General features: G+C 49.9%; 1 protein-coding gene across 7 annotated transcripts in view; it reads right to left on the bottom strand.

Moving 5' to 3' along the window:
* AK8 (adenylate kinase 8) overlaps positions 1-18,031 on the bottom strand; it is a 147,421-nt gene that overhangs the window by 86,923 nt on the left and 42,467 nt on the right. For all 7 annotated transcript variants that reach the window (XM_006164314.1, XM_006164315.1, XM_027766637.1 and 4 more), the window contains 4 exons: positions 12,155-12,236; positions 11,555-11,626; positions 10,770-10,970; positions 6,857-6,988 (listed from right to left, as the gene is read on the bottom strand). In XM_006164314.1, coding sequence (XP_006164376.1) covers positions 6,857-6,988; positions 10,770-10,970; positions 11,555-11,626; positions 12,155-12,236 — 487 coding nt within the window. The remainder of the gene's footprint in view (positions 1-6,856; positions 6,989-10,769; positions 10,971-11,554; positions 11,627-12,154; positions 12,237-18,031) is intronic.

Below are 18,031 nucleotides of genomic sequence, written 5' to 3'. Positions count from 1 at the left end.
CTTTCTGTCTCTCTGTCTCTCTCTGTCTGTCTGGCGAGCGCACGCGCCCTATAGCGAAAACCTCTCCAAAAAAAAAAAAAAAAACACTCTAGTCTCACCTCCACAAATCCTAAAGTAAGTTTCAGTGGGATCAAATCCCTCCAATAAATTAACTGCCAGTTAGAACTTAACTCTTAAACTCAATCTTCATGAAGCAGAATGACACAATCTAGGTTCCTTTTTTTCTTTTTTAGAGGCTTTTGCCTTAGGGTGAGTGTGCTCACTGAAGAGAGAGAAAGAGACGGAGACGGTGAGAGGGAAAGTGAGAAACCACCCCCTGGGGGAATGGTCGCGCTGCTAATTCCTTCTATTCCATTCTCCTCCCGGGATCTTGGGCACGCACGCACTCGCAGCCACTGGGCCCAGGGCTCAAACTGTCATCATGGGGGAATCTAGCAACATAACCGCTGTGCCATCTGCTGGCCCCACAACCCAGATTCTAACAGTGTGAAAAACACAGTGTCTGATATATAATCAAAACCACTCAATACACAAAAAGGCAGCACGATGTGACCTCTTCCAGGAGAGAAAATCACAAGAGATGACACAGGTGTCAGAATTAGCACATGGGGACTTTATAACACCATTATAAATAGACTTAAGAGCTTTAATGAAACATAGTTCAAATGAGTGAACAGGTGGGGGACCTCAGCAGAGAAATGAACACCGAAAAAGAACCTGACGAAAATTCTAGAACTGGAAAATATAGTATGTTAATTTAAAAATCACTGGAATGGCCATGGCAGTGAACCTGGCCGCGGTCAATGGGAGTACTCAGACTGAGGCAAAGAGCGTGGGGGCGGGGGGAGAGCAGACTCTCAGGGACACGGGTGACAAATGAAGTAGTCTGCCATGTAACGAGGCTCAGAAAGAGAAAATGAGAGGACGAAGAGAGGGATAAAGAAATGGAGAAGTAGAGGGAGCACAGGAGGAAGAGAGAGAGAGAGCCATGGAAAAGCCTTGAAAACACAGTAGCAAGAGAATTTCAAACATCGATGAAAAATATCAACTTGCACACCCAAGAATCCCGAGACCCAAGCAGAATAGCACAAAGAAAGCAGTACCAGGATACATCTAGTCAAACTGCTAAAAGCTAGAAGTAAAGAGGAAATATTAAAAGTAGCTGCAGGCGTGGGTATACTTCGTATACAGGGCAATAATAGTACAAATAATTTCTGACATCTCATCAGAAAAGAATGCCAGCCAGAGGACAATGGAAGGACATCTTTAAAGTGCTAAAAGGGAGAAAATTAAAAAAAATTTTTTTTTAAATTGTCAACATAGATTTCTAAATGCAGTAAAAAAATCCTTAAAAAATAATGACATTTTTAGACATTATTAAAGCTGAAAGAATTTGTTACCGGCAGACTTTCACTACAAGGAATGTTAAAGGGAGTTCTTTAGACTGAAAGAAATTGACACCTGATGGAAACTTGATCTAAGCCAAAGAGCTTTAGGCAGGTACATATGAAAGCCTTCCTGTCTTTCCTCCCTCCTTCCTTCCTCCCTCCCTCCCTCCCTCCGTCCCTTCCTTCCTTCCTTCCTTCCTTCCCATGCTTTCTTTTTATTCCTATAGGATGCATGCACTCACCAAAGAGAGACTGGGGTGAGGGAGTGAGAAATCAGCCCCCGGAGGGGTGAGTAAACACATCCCTTCCCCTCCTTCTCTTAGGATTTGGGGCGCACACTCAGATGAGCCTGGTGTGTTTTTCAAGCCACTGGGTCTAGGACTCAAACTGTGTGCTTAGACATGCAGGGTCCAGTGCCCTAATCACAGCCCCACCTGCTGCCTCTCAGCGTACTTCTTAACTTCTTCACGAGATAACTGACTGTTCAAAGCAAAAGTAACTGGTACACTGCAGGGTTCACAACGTGTGCAGCAGGGACGTACGACACTAGCACACGCCGGGAGCAGGCCAATGGGAAGATACCCACTGTAAGCTTCTGATACACAGAGGGTAAGGTGGATTCAGCACAGACTGTGACAAGTGACAGGTACACACAATCTCTGCAGCGACCATCGACAAAATAAAGCAGGGAGGCAATAGAGGAAATAAAGTGAATTATTAACCAATGTTTGCTTAATCTAAAAGATGACATGAAAGGGGGAACTTTTCTTCAACTATAGGGACCAGCAGTTAGCATAATGGCTATGTCACTGGACTCCCACGTAGTTGACCGCGGTTCGTGTCCCAGACCCGGTGTCTTAAAACTCACGCCGGGTGCGTGTGCGTGCATGCCTAAGATCCCGAGAGGAGAATGGAGGAGAACGGATTGCGGCGTGGCCATCCCCCCTGGAGGGTGATTTCTTGCTTTCTGTCTCTCTGTCTCTCTGTCTCTGTCTGTCTGTCTGGCGAGCACACGCGCCTTATAGCAAAAACCTCTAAAAAAGAAAAAAAAAAAAGATCCAACTATAGAAATTAAAAATGAAAACAAATCAAAATGATAGACATGCGCCTATGTAAAAATAACTAACTGGAAATGGACTAAATGCATCAATGTTGACTAGAGTCTTTAAAAAATAGCAAGACCCAGCCAATATACAAGGTCGCATATGTAACTTCTTCTCTATTATTAGAGAGGCAGAGGGGTGGTTCCTAACAATAGAAAGGTCATTTCATCAAGGAGAGCAAATAATCCTCAGCTCACATGTACTTACGAACAAATCGCATGAAGCGAAAGTGCTTTACGAAATAGGCAAATCTACAATCAGAGTTGGAGATTTGAACACGTCTCTCAGTAACTGCAATAATGAATAGAAATCCACGAAGGACACAGAAGATTTGAATGACACTATCAAATATCTCCATCCTGGGGGCCAGCGGGTGGTATGGTGGCTAAGGCACTGGACTCCCTGGGCTGACCACGGTTTGCGTCCTGGATCTGGTAGCTAACTTTATCACTTTCCCTTTCTCTCTCTCTCTCTCATGAGCATACATGCCCTATAGCAAACTTAAAGATAAAAAATAATAATAAATAAAACAAAAATGTAAAAATTGCATCCTAATTGACATTTATAAGGCACTAAACCCGTGGTGCAGAACAGATCTGCGAGAGCACACAGGAACTCACCAACACAGGCTGTATGCCAGCCGTCAGGGCATGAGTAAGCGTCAGGCTCACAACCGCACAGTGGGCGTTGTTCGACCACGATGGAATGAAGTTAGAAAGCGTAACAAAAACTAAGCTGGAAAATCACCAAATATTTGGAAATTAAGTAATGCACTTCTAAATAATACATGGATAGAAAAAGAAGAAAGAAAAAGAAGAGAAAGAAAGAGGAGAGAGAGAGTGAGAGGAAGGAAGGAAGGAAGGAAGGAAGGAAGGAAGGGAGGGAAGGGAAGGGAAGGGAAAGACAAGACAAGACTACAAGGAAAATTGGAAAATATTTTTAATTAAATGATAATGAGAGCCCAAAATATTAAAATGGGATACAGGGACAGCCCCACAGCACAGCTGGTCAGCCCTTGAACAGGGAGCCACGGTTCAAATCCTGGCCCCTGTGGCTTGAAAAACATGGTGAGTGCATGTGCACCCCAAGTCCTGAGCGGGTGGGGAGAGGGGGTGAGAGGACTGTGGCATGACCACGCCCCACTGGGAGTGCTTTCTCTGTCCCCACCTGTCTATCTCTGTCTCTTTCAGAAGTCCATGTGCTCTCTGGCAGTAAAAAAAGAAAAGGGAAAATAAAACAGGATGCAGTGACTTCAAGTGCTAAGGCAGGAGGAGCAGTTAACAACTCCGCCTACGGCCTCCTCATCCTGTGAAGGTAACACTCCTCTCCCTGAAGACTCAGTCTGGAAAGAGAACCACTACACCATGGTCAGGACATTCAAACAAGGCAGCTGTGGGGTTTGCTGAGGCATTCCGAAAGAAAGAAGGGGAAGTGGGAGGGAGCGAGGCTCTGGGCCCAGAGTGGGCTTAGCCAGCCCTGCCGGGTGACTCCTGCCCTGTCCCCAGCCCGCGGGTCTCGCCTGGACCCTTAAGCTCCTCTCCTCTGTGCGCCACATTGACCGCACCCGCGCAGCGGTACCCGGCTCTGCATAGTGCGGCACTCACAGGCGCAGCGCCGAGCCTGGGCACCCTTACCGGTTACGACTGGGCATTACGACTAGCGGTAGCGAGCAGTGCTGTTAGTGACGGCCTAATAAATGATGATAACGGCATTCTGTTTTATAATTTCTTATTTCCAGCTCGTCGGTGTACACTGGGTGGGCCACAATGCGGATTTCCAAAGCATGCGTGCGGCACGTGATGATCGGATCAAGATAACCACACTCAGCGTTTCCAGCAGAGAACACCCATTCGGCCACATACCTTCAAGTTTTGCTCCACTAGTTTTTTTTTATGTATAGATAGATGCATATATATAAGATTGGCAATGTCTCTTTTATTTTCACTCTACTCCATTACATGGACTTAACCACAGCTCTGTTAACTAGTACCCCACGATGTGGACTTACCACAGCTCTGTTAACTAGTACCACACGATGTGGACTTACCACAGCTCTGTTAACTAGTACCCATGACGCTGGCTCACCACAGCTGGCTTAACTAGTACTCCAGGACTCACCACAGCTCACTGGAGCAGCCCTCTGACATGCAGAGCTTGGAGCAGCCTCTATTTGCATAATGTGCCTCCCCTCAGTCCTCCACTGAGCTAGTGTTTCAGGGGAATAAAATCCTAGGAGCATGGTGATTGGGGTGCCAGACTCCTACATAGTCAACCATGGTTCGAGTTCCAGACCTGGCGCTTGCTTTCTCATTTTCCCTCTCTCTCTCTTTCTCTTTCACACTCTGTCTCTCTCTGGTCAAATTAAAAAAAAAATAATAATAAATAAATAAATAAAGTTAAATAATTCTAAAATTGAAAAAAATCTTAGGAGTGAAATCACTGGGTCAAAGGATTTGCTTAGTTAGCACGCTAATGGAGCTCGATGTTTACCGTTCAAAAAGTTGTGCTCCTTTATACTCCCGCCTGCTTTGTGTGGGAGCCTTGGTAAGCTGTGGAGCCATGTTGGGCTGGGGTTGGAGACGGTTTCCAGGGGACTTAGAGGGGACTCAGAAACATGGAGGTTAGGACCAAGTGAGAGGACTGCGGAGCTCAGGGCCCAGGCCTCGGCAGAGACGCGGCTGCCCAGACTGCATGGTCCTCCTGGGCCCCTCGACTCGGTTTACTCAGTCCCATCTTCACCCAGAGCACCTTTCAGGGACGTGGGCGTTCTGGGCTGGCCTCCGAATGCTGGGCTATCTAAGGAGCCCCGGTTATCTAAGGGGCCCCACGAGGGCTCTTGCACCGCAAGAAAACACCGGGGAGCTTCGCAGTTTTCATTTGTTGGGAAAATCTAGGCAGGTAATTTCATCTCTTCATGACTGGCGCGCTGAAAGCTATTTCAATTAAAACAATCCTTTTTCTGAATGAGAGCGTCTGCATAAACTAATTATGGCACAGAGACACGTATTTAAACACAGCCGCGTGCCGTTGTAAGATAGTACTGCTGCGTTTCAGATCCTCCCTGGCTGCCTGCAACCGGCCCTCCACTGTGACTCCTGACTCCCTCCACAGAATGAGCGCAGACACAGGCTGGGCTGCGGCCACGGGTGGACGCCACGGTGCTCCACACGAAAGTCATCCTTCGCCTGCCTGAAATTTCGCCTTTTAATACTCCGAGATGTAAAGTCGAAAAGCAAGGGATTATTTAACTAATTCTGTTTCTAAAAATCGATGCATTTTTTTTTAATCTAAAGTGTCCCAATTAATTAATTACCTCATCGAACTTGCAGAATAATTGCTCAATTCCCTATTCTCATTTTATCGGTATGATTTCTGTCATTGATTCCTGGCTAGCCCCTGTGGCGCTGGAATTTTAAGAGGGAGAAGACTTCATTAAAAACATTTTTATTAGAAACTTGATCCTTCCAGGGTGATTTTACACACACACATACACACACACACATACATACACACATACACACACATACATACACACATACACACACATACATACACACACATACACACACATACACACACATATGGGTGTGTATATATGTATTCTATTTATGTTCCTATGGTGTGTATGTATAATTTGGGGAGTGTATGTATATGCCTATCGATACATTTGGGGGTACAGTCTCGTGTCTCCTTAGTAAACAGTAGATGTTATTTAGGCTTTTGGAGCACGGGGTGCCTTTAACTCCCGCCAGCCCAGCACTGGCTACCTGCTTCTGTGTCTTCCTCCTTCCCAGCTCTTTATCCCCCGGAACAGGGGCTGGCATCCAAGGCCGCCTGGGACTGCCCCGGGAAAGACCCGGAGAGCTGATTTCAATATTTTCTCTCCTCCTGGTAAAATATTTATTGAAACTGTGCAGAGCGAGACGTCTTCCTCTGGTTCAGAAACGGATTGCCTGTAAACACACTGACCTGGGTTGGGGAGCTAAGTAAGACGGGAGAAAATAAATAAACAGCAGATCCGTATTACGCAAGGGCCAAAGCTTGGGGGAGACTGCAGGCGTGAGTCAGAAGCACCTCTGGCGAGCAGCACAGAAAACCCACTGCTCCGAAGGGCATAAAAACGGTGACTAGAAAGTGTGCTGGCTCTTCGAGCTGCAGAATGTTTTTATTGGTTAACGTTTCTAAGACAGTATTCTTCAGGAGGAAAAGAATCTGATCTTTCATAGACCAGCTTTGAAAATTGTTAAGAGCAGAGAGCAAGAGAGAGGTGACAGCGATCCTTCCTTCCCTCTCTTCCCCAAACTCAGAAGGCTGGGAGGGGAGGCGGGAGAGGTTCTAGAAGCAGGGCCACTTGCGGGCACTCACCATTGACAAGGCCGTATTTCTGAGCCAGGAGGGCGGCCTGCAGACTTTTGCCGCTGCCCACAGGCCCGCACAGCAGCACCCTCGGGGTGAACGGGGCGTTCGATCGGTGGTTGGTTTGGACGTAGGTCAGAGCTGGGAAGAGAGGACAGGAGGATAATACACCCGGGCCCTGGAAGGCGACTCCAGCTTAGAGCATCTCTGCTCAGGTTCTGCCAAGGGCAGTAACTATCGGCTCCACGGAAACCCTCTGTGCACCTGCCAAGCGGCCAATGGCAGCTGTAGGGAAGGAATCACTATGGGGCCTGGGCACTAAGGTGGGGAGGGGGCAGTGAAAGCTCCAGAAGCACACACACACACACACACACACACACACACACACACACCCTGCCCCCGTGCTGCCCTGGAAGCCCTCTTAACGCTCAACGTCGGCTCCTTCACCTCCTGGTTGAACCGGGTGGGCTGTCACAGTTGAGGGGCTGGACCTGGGCCTCCGAACATGCGCTGCTGAGTCGGGAGTTTCCAAATTGAATCCAGCCAAGCCTCCGTCCTGAAGCTGCGGGTGGGGGTCTCCTGGAAGACGCCCGTGCTTTTTGCTGGGTGCTCCAGCATCACGCACGGGCTTTGATGAATGCATGAGGTCATGCGGGGCCCGACTTCTGAAGGACTCAGGAGTTGGCTGAGAATAGTCTGTGCAGCCACATTGTGGTGACACTTTGTTTCGAGTCTCCAAAGAGGCACTGATCAAATGGGTCACAGGGTGGGCAGGTGGGGCAGCACAGCCCTGGCCTGCAGTGCCCCTGGCATTTGATGAACTAAGCAGCAGCGTCAGAGTGAGCATCTACAACAACCAGGCGACCCACACAATGGGAACATTGGTGTCAAAAGTCACAGGGAAAAGCTTCTGAGCATCTAAGCAGGTCACCTCCCACTGAGCAAAGTTGAGGGGCACCAGGAGAGCAAGCTGACGTGGCTGAAGAAGGGCAGCATTTTGGGCACCTGGGCCAGAGTGGCTGCCCACCAGGAGGCCACGGGACGGTACCAGGCCCAAGCTGACCTGCGAAACAGGGTCCTCTGCAGGCGTCGCCTGCTGCTGAGGCCCCAGGCCAGCCTGTGCAAGGTCAGCTATGGCTGGCCCTGTTACACCTTTCTGCCAATCTGCCTTTGCCCTCCTGCATCCAGGGGGCTCTGTCCTGGCAAAGGCGAGCTGATACGCCTCCTTCCAGAATGTGGCTATCCCAAAATAGTTCGCGGGTACAGCCCGGTCCTTCCGCCTCAGCACTAAGGCGTTTCTCATCTTTCTGCCTGCCTGCCTTCCTGCCTTCCTTCCTTCCTTGCTTTCTTCTTTCTTTCTTTTAAAATTCATGATAGAGTACATGTGCACACACATGAGAGACCGAGCAAGAGAGAGGAAGGGAAAGAAAGAGAGAGGAGGGGTGAGAGAGAGGAGGGGCGTCCTCTGCAGGGCTCAGCCACCTGCGATCCTCCTCCAGTCCTCCAGCCCACCAGGATCTTGGGCACATGCGTGCACACCTGGTGTGTTTTCAGGCTGACTGGAGACTCGAACTGCAGTCAGCATGTGGTTTCCACCTCCGCCGTCTGGTACCTACAGACTGTGCCACAGAGGCCGGGCCAGCCTCGGCACTGACACTGGGGCCAGATGATTCTGTTGTAGGGTCTGCCCTCTGCAAAGTGGGAGGGAGAGAGTCAACCCAGCCTCTACCAGGTCAGTAGCACAGCCCCAAGTTTGAGTGCCAAGCAAGGTTTCAGACACGGTTGCAGGTCCCAGGGCAAAGCTGCTGCCCGTGGAGGGCCACCGCACATGCCTATTGTGCAACTTTCAAACTCCGGAATCTTCACAGGAGCTTTTTAAAAGGGAAGGATCACTAGAGATTCTCCTATCTCCTCTCGCTACAGCTAAGGCACAGGTCAGCCACCTCTGACGGTCTTCGAGGCCGGGGTGCTTACCGCTGCTGGTGCATATTCATTGCCAAACTGAACACTCCATTGGCATTTAGTCATCCCATAGGCCCAACAGCTCTGTGAGGGATGTGCTGTTCTCGTCCCATTTTACAGAAAAGTCTGCTGGGCTCAGGGGATGGCGGAGTTGGGCAACACTCCCAAACCTGCTGCCACGCTGTCCCTCCCTGAGAGAAGCTTGAAGGAAGCCCCTCCAGCAGGGCTCCCTCTTCTCACACGGCCCATAACCCAGTGCATCTGAAAAGCGCAAGCACTACCGGCAAAGCAGCCTGCTTACAAATGATGCTTAATTTACAGTAAGTAACTAAGTTAATTAGAAGTAATGATCCCCTAGACAATCTCAACATCTAATTATTCTTTTTAAAAATATGTGGTTGCAGGAAGCACTGCAGAGAGATTAAAAAAACAACACAGAGAGAATTTTGCATTCCAATTTTCAATTTATCTCTCTGCATTATTAATTAATAATAATTAATATTCAGACACTCACATTTTTATTTACAATTCCAAGCATGAATTCTTTATGAATGATCATATGAACTTTTAAATTTAATTAAGTAATTTGGAAGTAATTAATGTGTAAATTCAGAATCATGGTATAAGATAAATGTTGCAGTTGTTTATCTTAAGAGCGTAGTGTTTGCTACTAAAGACCCTTTCGAGATGCAAAACCACTGGAACATGCTAAGCCGTTGCAAGCCTGGCATTTTTAAAAGCAGCATGAGTTTCTGGACGCGCACTCATTAGTTGAGGCAGAGAAGAATGCTGAGGCACCGACGCCACCCAGGCAGCCCGCATCTCCGCTCTCTGCGGAGGGAAGCTGTGCACGCGTCAGGTCTACCAGTGTAAGAGGGGGCTGGCCAGTTAGCGGGCAGGGGTTGAGGGAGCTCTGGACCACCTCCCCATCAGTAAGAACTTTTCTTGACGAGATCTGAAAGAATCTGTGACAGAAGGACTTTGAAGACTGTTGAGCATCTTAGAGATCTTCAGTGTAACTTACTGTGTCCAAACAGACCGCGCTTCCTGTGCTAGCACTGCGTGGGCGAGGTAACTGGACGCTGAGACAACGGAGCCCCGTGAGGCTTACACTAGAGCAGAGCTACTGCAGGGTGGAGTCACTCGCCCTTCCCTGGCCTTTGGGACAGGATGCTGAATGACAGCCGTGGTCACATGTGGCGTTGCTTGACCGTCCTGAGCACCAGCTGCCGGGCTCACGGCTGCGGCTGCGGCATTTGGGGAATCGATCCAACCTTCACCTCCACCTGGAGGAAGGTGCAGTCTTGCTCACATTTTAGGGATGACAAGATAGGCTCAGTGAACTTAAGGCAGCTGCTGAAGACCGCACTGCTCATGCACAAAGGCTAGGCGTGAACCCCGACCACTGGCTCCGAGTCCCGCACGCCTCCCCATCTTGTGTGGCTGCTTCGGCTGGTTCTGGAAGTCGCCGTGCTGCGGTAACTGCAGGACAGCGGTGTGTGCCGGGCCTGGCTGCTGGCCCTGCTCTAAAGGGCTCATGACACTCGTGTGGGTCGTGGATTCTGTGCTTTCTGTGGTGGTGATTTTGTGTTAGTCTTAATTTGTACACATTTTCTCTTCCTTCTCCTTCAAGGTCGGGTCCGACCTTCACGCTACTGTGCGCCTCCCACACCCCTGGCCTGTCCTCCTCCAGTCCCGTCATTGTCACATCTGCTGTGGGCTGGAAATGCAACAGCACCTGCGTGGAGGACACCTGTGTGTAGCACATCTCTGGAAGGGTTGTTCCCACGACCCCATGCATGTTTCTGGGAAGGGAACCGGGGCCCTGAGACCCGACTTCCAGGGTCCTGGACATTGGCTGCTGCTGGCCTGAGGGAGGCTGGGCTGAGACAGGCCGAAGTGCATGTTGCACTGAGGCCTGGGGTGGCTGTCCAGGGCGACACTGCCCACTGGCACTTACCCTGGTAGAAGACGTCCACGCATGGCTGGTCAGCACTGATGACTTTGAGGATCTTGGGGTAGGCGGGGAGGATCCTGACGATGTTCCTGTGGTACTCCAGCAGTTTCCGAGCTGTCTCCAGCTCCGAGATGCCCTCTGGCACCATCAGACGGTTCTGGATTTCCATTTCAGGGGGCCAGTCAAAGGTGGTGTGATAAATCTCTGTGAGGAGAGAGGTGCGTGGTTGGAATCCACCCAGGTCTGTCAGCTGGTCATGTCCAAGCCCGGGAGGGCAAGGGCACTCCCTGGACCCTCCTCCCTGATCCCCTGATAAGCTGGTTTTTAAGCCCCAGCCCCTTGAAGCCCTTGCCATCCTCCCAGACAATGCCCACACCTCAGCCTTCTGTACCCATGGCCAAGTGTGGGGCTCACAGTCTGTCTTGGGGAAACAGAGAAACACCCCCTGGCTGCCATGTGTGGCCCTGAGTTGGGAACAAGCTTGTGCAGAGCAGGCTCCAAGCCCGCGCCCGAGTTACAGCCACACTCCGGTCTGGTCCTGCCGCGAACCGGGCTCCTCCTTTAACCTAGACTGGCCTTCGTGTCTGCTCCTGCTGGAGCCCATTACTCCCCAGTGTCCTCCAGCTCAGAGCACAGCTCCGGCCTCCGAGCCACTGCCTACACGGCCTCTTGCGTGCCCTCTGCAGGTGCCCAGGGCAAGAATGGGAAGCAGGGATGGCCAGTGAGGCTGTAACTGCCATCATCCCGGAGGTCCTTGGGGTGAGAAGGGGGAGGGGGACATGTCATACCTCCGGTCTGAGGGTCGATTCTCTTCCCCATGTTTCTCTCGATCAGGACCGTGTCTGGAGCACTCAGCACGACTAGGCAGAGAAGAAACAGAGCAAACCAGGCTGGCCGGCTCGGGCCACACGCTAGACTCTCAAGGACTAATCATTCATTTCATGTTTTTTTTTTTTTTTTTGGCTGTGTCTTAACTTTAAAGCAACAGCCACCTCACAGTGAATTTCTAAAAGAAGGGTCTTCTCAGCACCAAGACTCTAAGAGCATTGTCCTGGGGCCAAGGACAGCCTGTGGCTGATCACCCACTGCTGACACTCTCTGCCACCATAAACGACACCAGAATGGACACCTATGTGCCCTTTGCCACGTTTCAGGTGATGTCCAACAGAGGGCCACTCAGGGACGGGGTGCCTGGGACAAGGCGTCGCCTGGGTGAAAACAAAACCCCACTTTTCTCCAGAGCAAGCCCTGAATACGTTCGGCTTTGTGAAAAATTCAACTGTACTGTCTTGCTTTTTCTCGCTGGGTCATGGCCCACTAGAGCCGTCTTGGATGGTGACTGGGCTGAGGGTGGGCACGCATGTGGGCAGTCTGGGGGAGCTACTCACTGACGTGCCTGGGGGCGATCCCCAGGGTCTGGATCATCAGCGCCTGCTCCCGAGTCTCGGGGATGCCGTCCAGGATCCAGCCCTAGACAGGGAGGCAGGGAGAGAGGCTCACCTAGCTCTGCACTCAGACTTGGGGAATTGCTTTTTAAAGGAAGAGTAACAGCGTTATAGAAAGATGGGGACTTTTAAGACAAAAGAAAATAAATGCACCTGATAACTGCATCATACTTCTTTTTTTTTTTTCCTTTTTGAGAGATGTTGCTATAGGCATATGCACTCACCAGAGAGACAGAGACAGAAAGCGAGAAGTCACCCCCCCAGGGGGGATGGCCACGCCACAGTCCCTTCTCCTCCATTCTCCTCTCGGGATCTTGGGCACGCAGGCACATGCACATGTACCTGGTGTGAGTTTAAGCCTCAGGTCCAGGACTCAAGTCATGGTCAACCACGTGGGAGTCCAGTGGTGTGGCCATTAGGCCATCTGCCATCTGCTGGTCCCTGCATCGACCATCCTTAACAATGACTCTCCCTACTATATTCCCTTTGAAATCTCATGTGTACGGTTATAATCATAACGTACATATTTTATGTCCTGATATTTTCCACCACGTTAAGAGCTGCCACAGGCATTTTCTCCTGTTGGTGCAATTCTTCGTTGCTGCTCTTTTCAATGGTTGTGTGACATCCCACCTAGGAAGTGTGCACAGCCCTGAAGCGCATCCATGGCTGCACACTTCGCTGCGGACGTTCACTGTCATCTACAACACTGACCAACATCCCTGTGTACGTAGCTCTTCCCACACTTTTCTAGAAGTAATTATATTATTATTACTACTACTATTATTATTAATTTGCTATAGGGGGTATAGGCTCAGCAGAGAGAGACAGAGAGGGAAAGTGGGAAAGCAAGCCACCAGATCTAGGACTTGAATGACCGTCGGCCATGTGGGAGTCCAGCACCTTAACCACCATGCCACCTGCCAGCCCTCCACATTTTTAACTATTCATAAAGAGAACTTCTGATGTAGGCTCCCTGGGACGTGCAATCACTGGGATCAAAACAAAAGGCATTTTTCTTGAGAACGAATCCTGAATGAAGCTTAGGAGACCTGGCTTCAGTTTTCACTCTAGCTGACTTGTTACAATGCTGAAATCCCTCAGACTTCAGCCCCTTCTTGGTAAGGATAGGGAATTGATTTAGAACATTTATTCTTAATTTTTTGACGTTTACTTATTTCTCCCACGAGAGAAAGAAACAGAGCGAGACTCAGCCCCAACAGGGTTTTCACACCACGATCCACCCCCAGCCCAGTCAGCCCAGATCATGGGCACATGCACGCATGCCTGAGGTGCTCAGAGAGACCCGGGGGTGCAAACCCAGGACGTTTCCCATGCAGGTCCAGTAGCATCGCCACTCAGCCACTGCCTGGCCCCAGACTGATTTTAACGCCCTCAGGCCACTCGTGAAAGTCACACATGAGCGCTGAACACTCGCCGGGAAATACCTAAGAGCTGAAATAATAACACAAGTCACTGGAACTTCACGGCCCACACAAAGCCACAGCCGATGCCTGCTGTGCCTCCTCCCAGACAGCACTTGCACACGCCCTTTCTCCTGGGCGGGGCGCTGGGAGGAACCCCACCGTGTGTGCCCCTGTGTGAAGCCGTGCTCTTTCCACACAGCAAGAACACCTCGTGAACACTGTCCGTGTCCCGTCACACTCCTCTTCCAAAAGTTCCCTTGCTGCCTGGCACTGTGTGAGCTGATCTGACGAACGTTCACTGACCCCACGCTGCTGTTCATGTGCTCTCATTCCGGTTTTCCACCGTCATTTAAAAATGCTGTTTATGCATTTGAGGACTACAGAATAGCCTCAAGGTAAATCCCTAAAAGTCAACAGCTACTTTCATGGCTTTCGACACATTTTGTCACGTCCCTACAAAGTGCCCACCAGTGTCGGAGCACAGCGGCGGCGCCCCGGCGTCCCTGTCTCTGACGAGGTTGAGCATTATGGGGGGGTATCTGCCCAGCAAACTGCGGTAGACCGCTGCTGCTTTATTTGTTTCCTTGATCACTAATGAGGCACAACAGCTTTTTCCCGTATATTTACAGATTGTATGTACTTTCTATTTTTCCAGATGTCTATTCACGTCATCCACCCACTTTCTCCTTGGGGTTCATTCCTTTTCTTTATTTACAAGAGCTCTTTATATATTAAGAACATGAAGCCACTTTGGCAAACACTACCACAAACACTTTAATGCAGCCAATGTTGTCAATGCTTCTCAGCATCTGTGAGATTTTAATTTTGCATGTGGTGTTGCTTTTGACATACCAGTGTGTGGTTAAATCGATGGCTGCTTTCCTCTTTGGGAACATATGGATACATAAAAAGTCCTTTCTCACCGAAAAATCTGATTACTATTATTCACTCGCACTTAAATTACGCTGCTGTATGTTTTTGCTCTTTGTAGGAGTATTTCTTTTTTTTTTTTCTTTTTTTTTTTGGAGAGGTTTTCACTATCGGGCGTGTGCGCTCACCAGAAAGACAGAGAGAGACAGAGAGACAGAAAGCAAGAAATCACCCCCTGGGGGGATGGCCACGCCACAATCCCTTCTCCTCCATTCTCCTCTCGGGATCCTGGGCACGTATGCACACGTGCCCAGCAAGAGTTTAAGTCACCAGGTCCAGGACTTGAACCGCAGTCAGCTAGATGAGAGTCCAGTGACATAGCCATTATGCTAACTGCTGGTCCCTGTAGGAGTATTTCCTAAAGCCACCTTTCCTTTTGCCAATGACGTGAGCCCCGCTCCAGCCTGTCTCTGTGTGGCTTGCCCACCGCCCCAGCCTCGTCTAGGAAACAGCCTGTCCACTCCCCTCAGAGCTGCTTTTACCACCGTGTAATGCTGATAGGGTGTTGACTTTGGCTTCTTTCTGCCTGGAGATCATTAAGTTATTTTTATTTAACGGTTTAAATTATTATTGGTTTATAATTTATTGTTTTTATTGTTGTATCTAAAAGAATATGTTCTCCTTTCTTTTTCAAAAATTTATTCTTCCAGGTAAACATCAAAAATATTTTGTCAAGTTCCAAAACAGAAGTGCTGCTGGGACTCTGGAATGACAGTAAACGTGTCGATTAATTCATGAAGAATTGCCACTTATACAGTATCGAGTTAACGCAGCAGCTCCCCATTTGCTTAAGTTTTTTATTTCATGTCCCTCAGCAATGCTCACATTAAACAATTTCTAAAGTCCTTTCAAGTCCCATGAGTCTAGGGTTGTACACGCACACACACACAATGTAATGCATTAGGCTTGATGTCCATATAAATTAGTAAAGTACAGTGAGCTTTAGAGGTGGGAAATAAAGCAGCCATTGCTTCCAGTCTCCCTCTTGCAGTGAAGAGGTCTGGCAACCCGAGTTGAAGCTGAAGTTCTGACATCAGCTCTGGAAGGAGCCCTCCAGTCATTATGGGAGGTTGGGTGCTCTGAGGTCAGAGGGTGGACTAACATGGGTGAGCTCAGACTAAAGGTCACTGCTAGCCCAAACCACAGTGACAGCCAGAGATGTCTTCCTTTAAAAACAAAAAGAGAGTAGCCTTGGGGCCGGCAGGTGGCCTGGTGGTTAAGGGCATTGAACTCCCACGTGGCTGACTGTGGTTCGAATCCTGGACCAGGCAGCTTACTTTCTCACTTTCCCTTGCCCTCTCTTTCGTACTCTGTCCTTCTCTGGTCAAATTAAAATACATGAAATAAAGTTAAATAAAATAATTCTATTTAAAAAAGAGTGCCCATGTTTCTTCAATATTAAAATATTTAGGTTCCAACAGCCTTCACTGACAATTTAAAAAAAACAACTAAACAAATTTACAGTGTATAGCGTAAATCAGGCAAGGTTTCACTAATCCCTTAAATTATACAGGAAAACTATGGCCACGGAAGCCTCCGTTTCTAGAACTAATGAAGCAAATGCACACACACACACAAGTGGTTAACAGCCTTGTGCTCCCTTAAGTCCTCGTTACAGCCAGCTGAGCGCTGGGGGCCGCAGCAAGAGCAAACAGCCAGGGAACAGTCCGCGGGGCTGGGAGCCAGTGAGCAGTTTCTGAACTCCAGCTAAATTCACTCCCTTATTCTCCCTCTATGTGGAGGGGGAGGAATTGGGAGCCCAGTGATTGCTGCTTCTAGGACAAGGGTTGCTAATTCTGTTTCGAATCACTTCTTGAAGCCGAAAGAAGGTTGGAATTCCATCTTTGCTTAGCAGTGAGAGAGACCTCTGCTTTTAATATTGCATTACTGAGCAATCATTATAATCTCACCCATAAATATGCAGCTGATATCAGTATGTGGTCCAAAGCTTTTAGAACTATTCAGGAGAACAGCTCCCACCGACTTCTCACCGGAGAAAGCGGGACTTCCAATTACACAGGAAAAGTGTAACAAAATGCGGAACGTCTCCCTAATTGGCCTGGCCTCGCCAGTGTGTCATTCCGGCACGGATGTAAGATTTTGGAAAGAAGGAGGTGGGGAGCCCTGAAGTGAACCCCAGGTCACTAGCTTTCCAAATCTGCTCGTTCTGACTTGGTAGGGGAGGTACGATCACCCAGGAGCTAAAAACACATCCCCGGGAGGCGCCAGGGCAGCATGCACACCCCGCTGGAGCAGCCGCAGGCCGAGCTGGTCCACTCGGGAGGGGAGGAGCCGGGACCAAGCCCTCTGTGCGCGGATGCCAAGGTCCTGGAGCATCAGCAAGGTGGAAGCCCCAGGCTCAGCGCTCAGAAAGGATCTTCTTCCCCAGAGCTTCGGCATTTACGGGGGCTATGAGCCCAGCTGCAAAATGGACGGTATTTTTAGGGGGAAAGGGCAATTTTGGCTGAGAACACTTTCATGGCTACAAATCTCGGCAAAGAAGAAGTCATACATGGGTAAGGAGCACCCCACAACTGCCATGACGGGACACGGGGACATCCACAACAACCCGCGTGTCTACTTCGTGGGTCCGCGGGGACACGGGGACATCCACAACAACCCGCGTGGCTAGTTCGTGGGTCTGCCGTCCGGCAACGGAGCGGTGTGGAGGTAGCAGTCAATCCCTAATTAGAATACATTATCCATCTTTCTGACACTTCAGTGAAACGTCGACTCCACTCTGGAGCTGCAGCTTTGTTCGGAGCAGGTTAATTGATATTCTGATGCCTTCGTTCGCCATACCCCTGTGGCTCGGTTCTGTTTTATCACACATCAAAAAGGCCGTATGCTCAGGGCACTCCATGCACCAGCACAGAGCCGGAGGTCTGCACAGCTGCGAGGGGTATGGCATCACAGGAGGGACAAGCACCGAGCAGATGTCACACATGAAAAAAAAGGAAAGAAAAGGAGCTAGCCAGCCGAGGGAGCTGGGCGAGGCCCAGCAGAGCGCGGCCTGATGCGGGACGGGCCGCCCTGCGGGACGGGCCGCCCTGCTTTGTACAAACACTGGCCTCCGCTGCCCTCCTGACTGTTATTAAAGTGCAATTAGTAGCTTCACGTGGGAAGCCTCCGCTGCCCTCTGGGCCTCTGCCTGTTTGATGCGGTGCCCTCGTCTCCTCCCCTCTCCTCCGAAGACCAGAGCGTGGGGCTCCCCTGGGCTCTCCCAGTACCGCCCCCGATCTCGCTCCAGCTCCAGCTGCAGACTCTGGTCGGCTCCATCAGAGGCAGTCCCTGGAGCTGCATGCTGATTCCTCGCAGTCCCGGGAAAGCAATCTGAGCCTGCAGACTCGGGTTTGACAAATCAGATTCACTCAGCTCAGTCTGAATGTGGGCAAGCACCACGAGAGGCATCACACGCCCGACAGCCGCCTCCCCTTTCTGATGAAATAGCGTGTGCTCTCTG

The sequence above is a fragment of the Tupaia chinensis genome, unplaced genomic scaffold (assembly GCF_000334495.1).
Source record: "Tupaia chinensis unplaced genomic scaffold, TupChi_1.0 Scaffold143602_1, whole genome shotgun sequence".
Classification (NCBI taxonomy): domain Eukaryota; kingdom Metazoa; phylum Chordata; class Mammalia; order Scandentia; family Tupaiidae; genus Tupaia; species Tupaia belangeri.
Note: the sequence above shows the minus strand (reverse complement) of the source record. Positions and strands in the feature narration are given on the sequence as shown.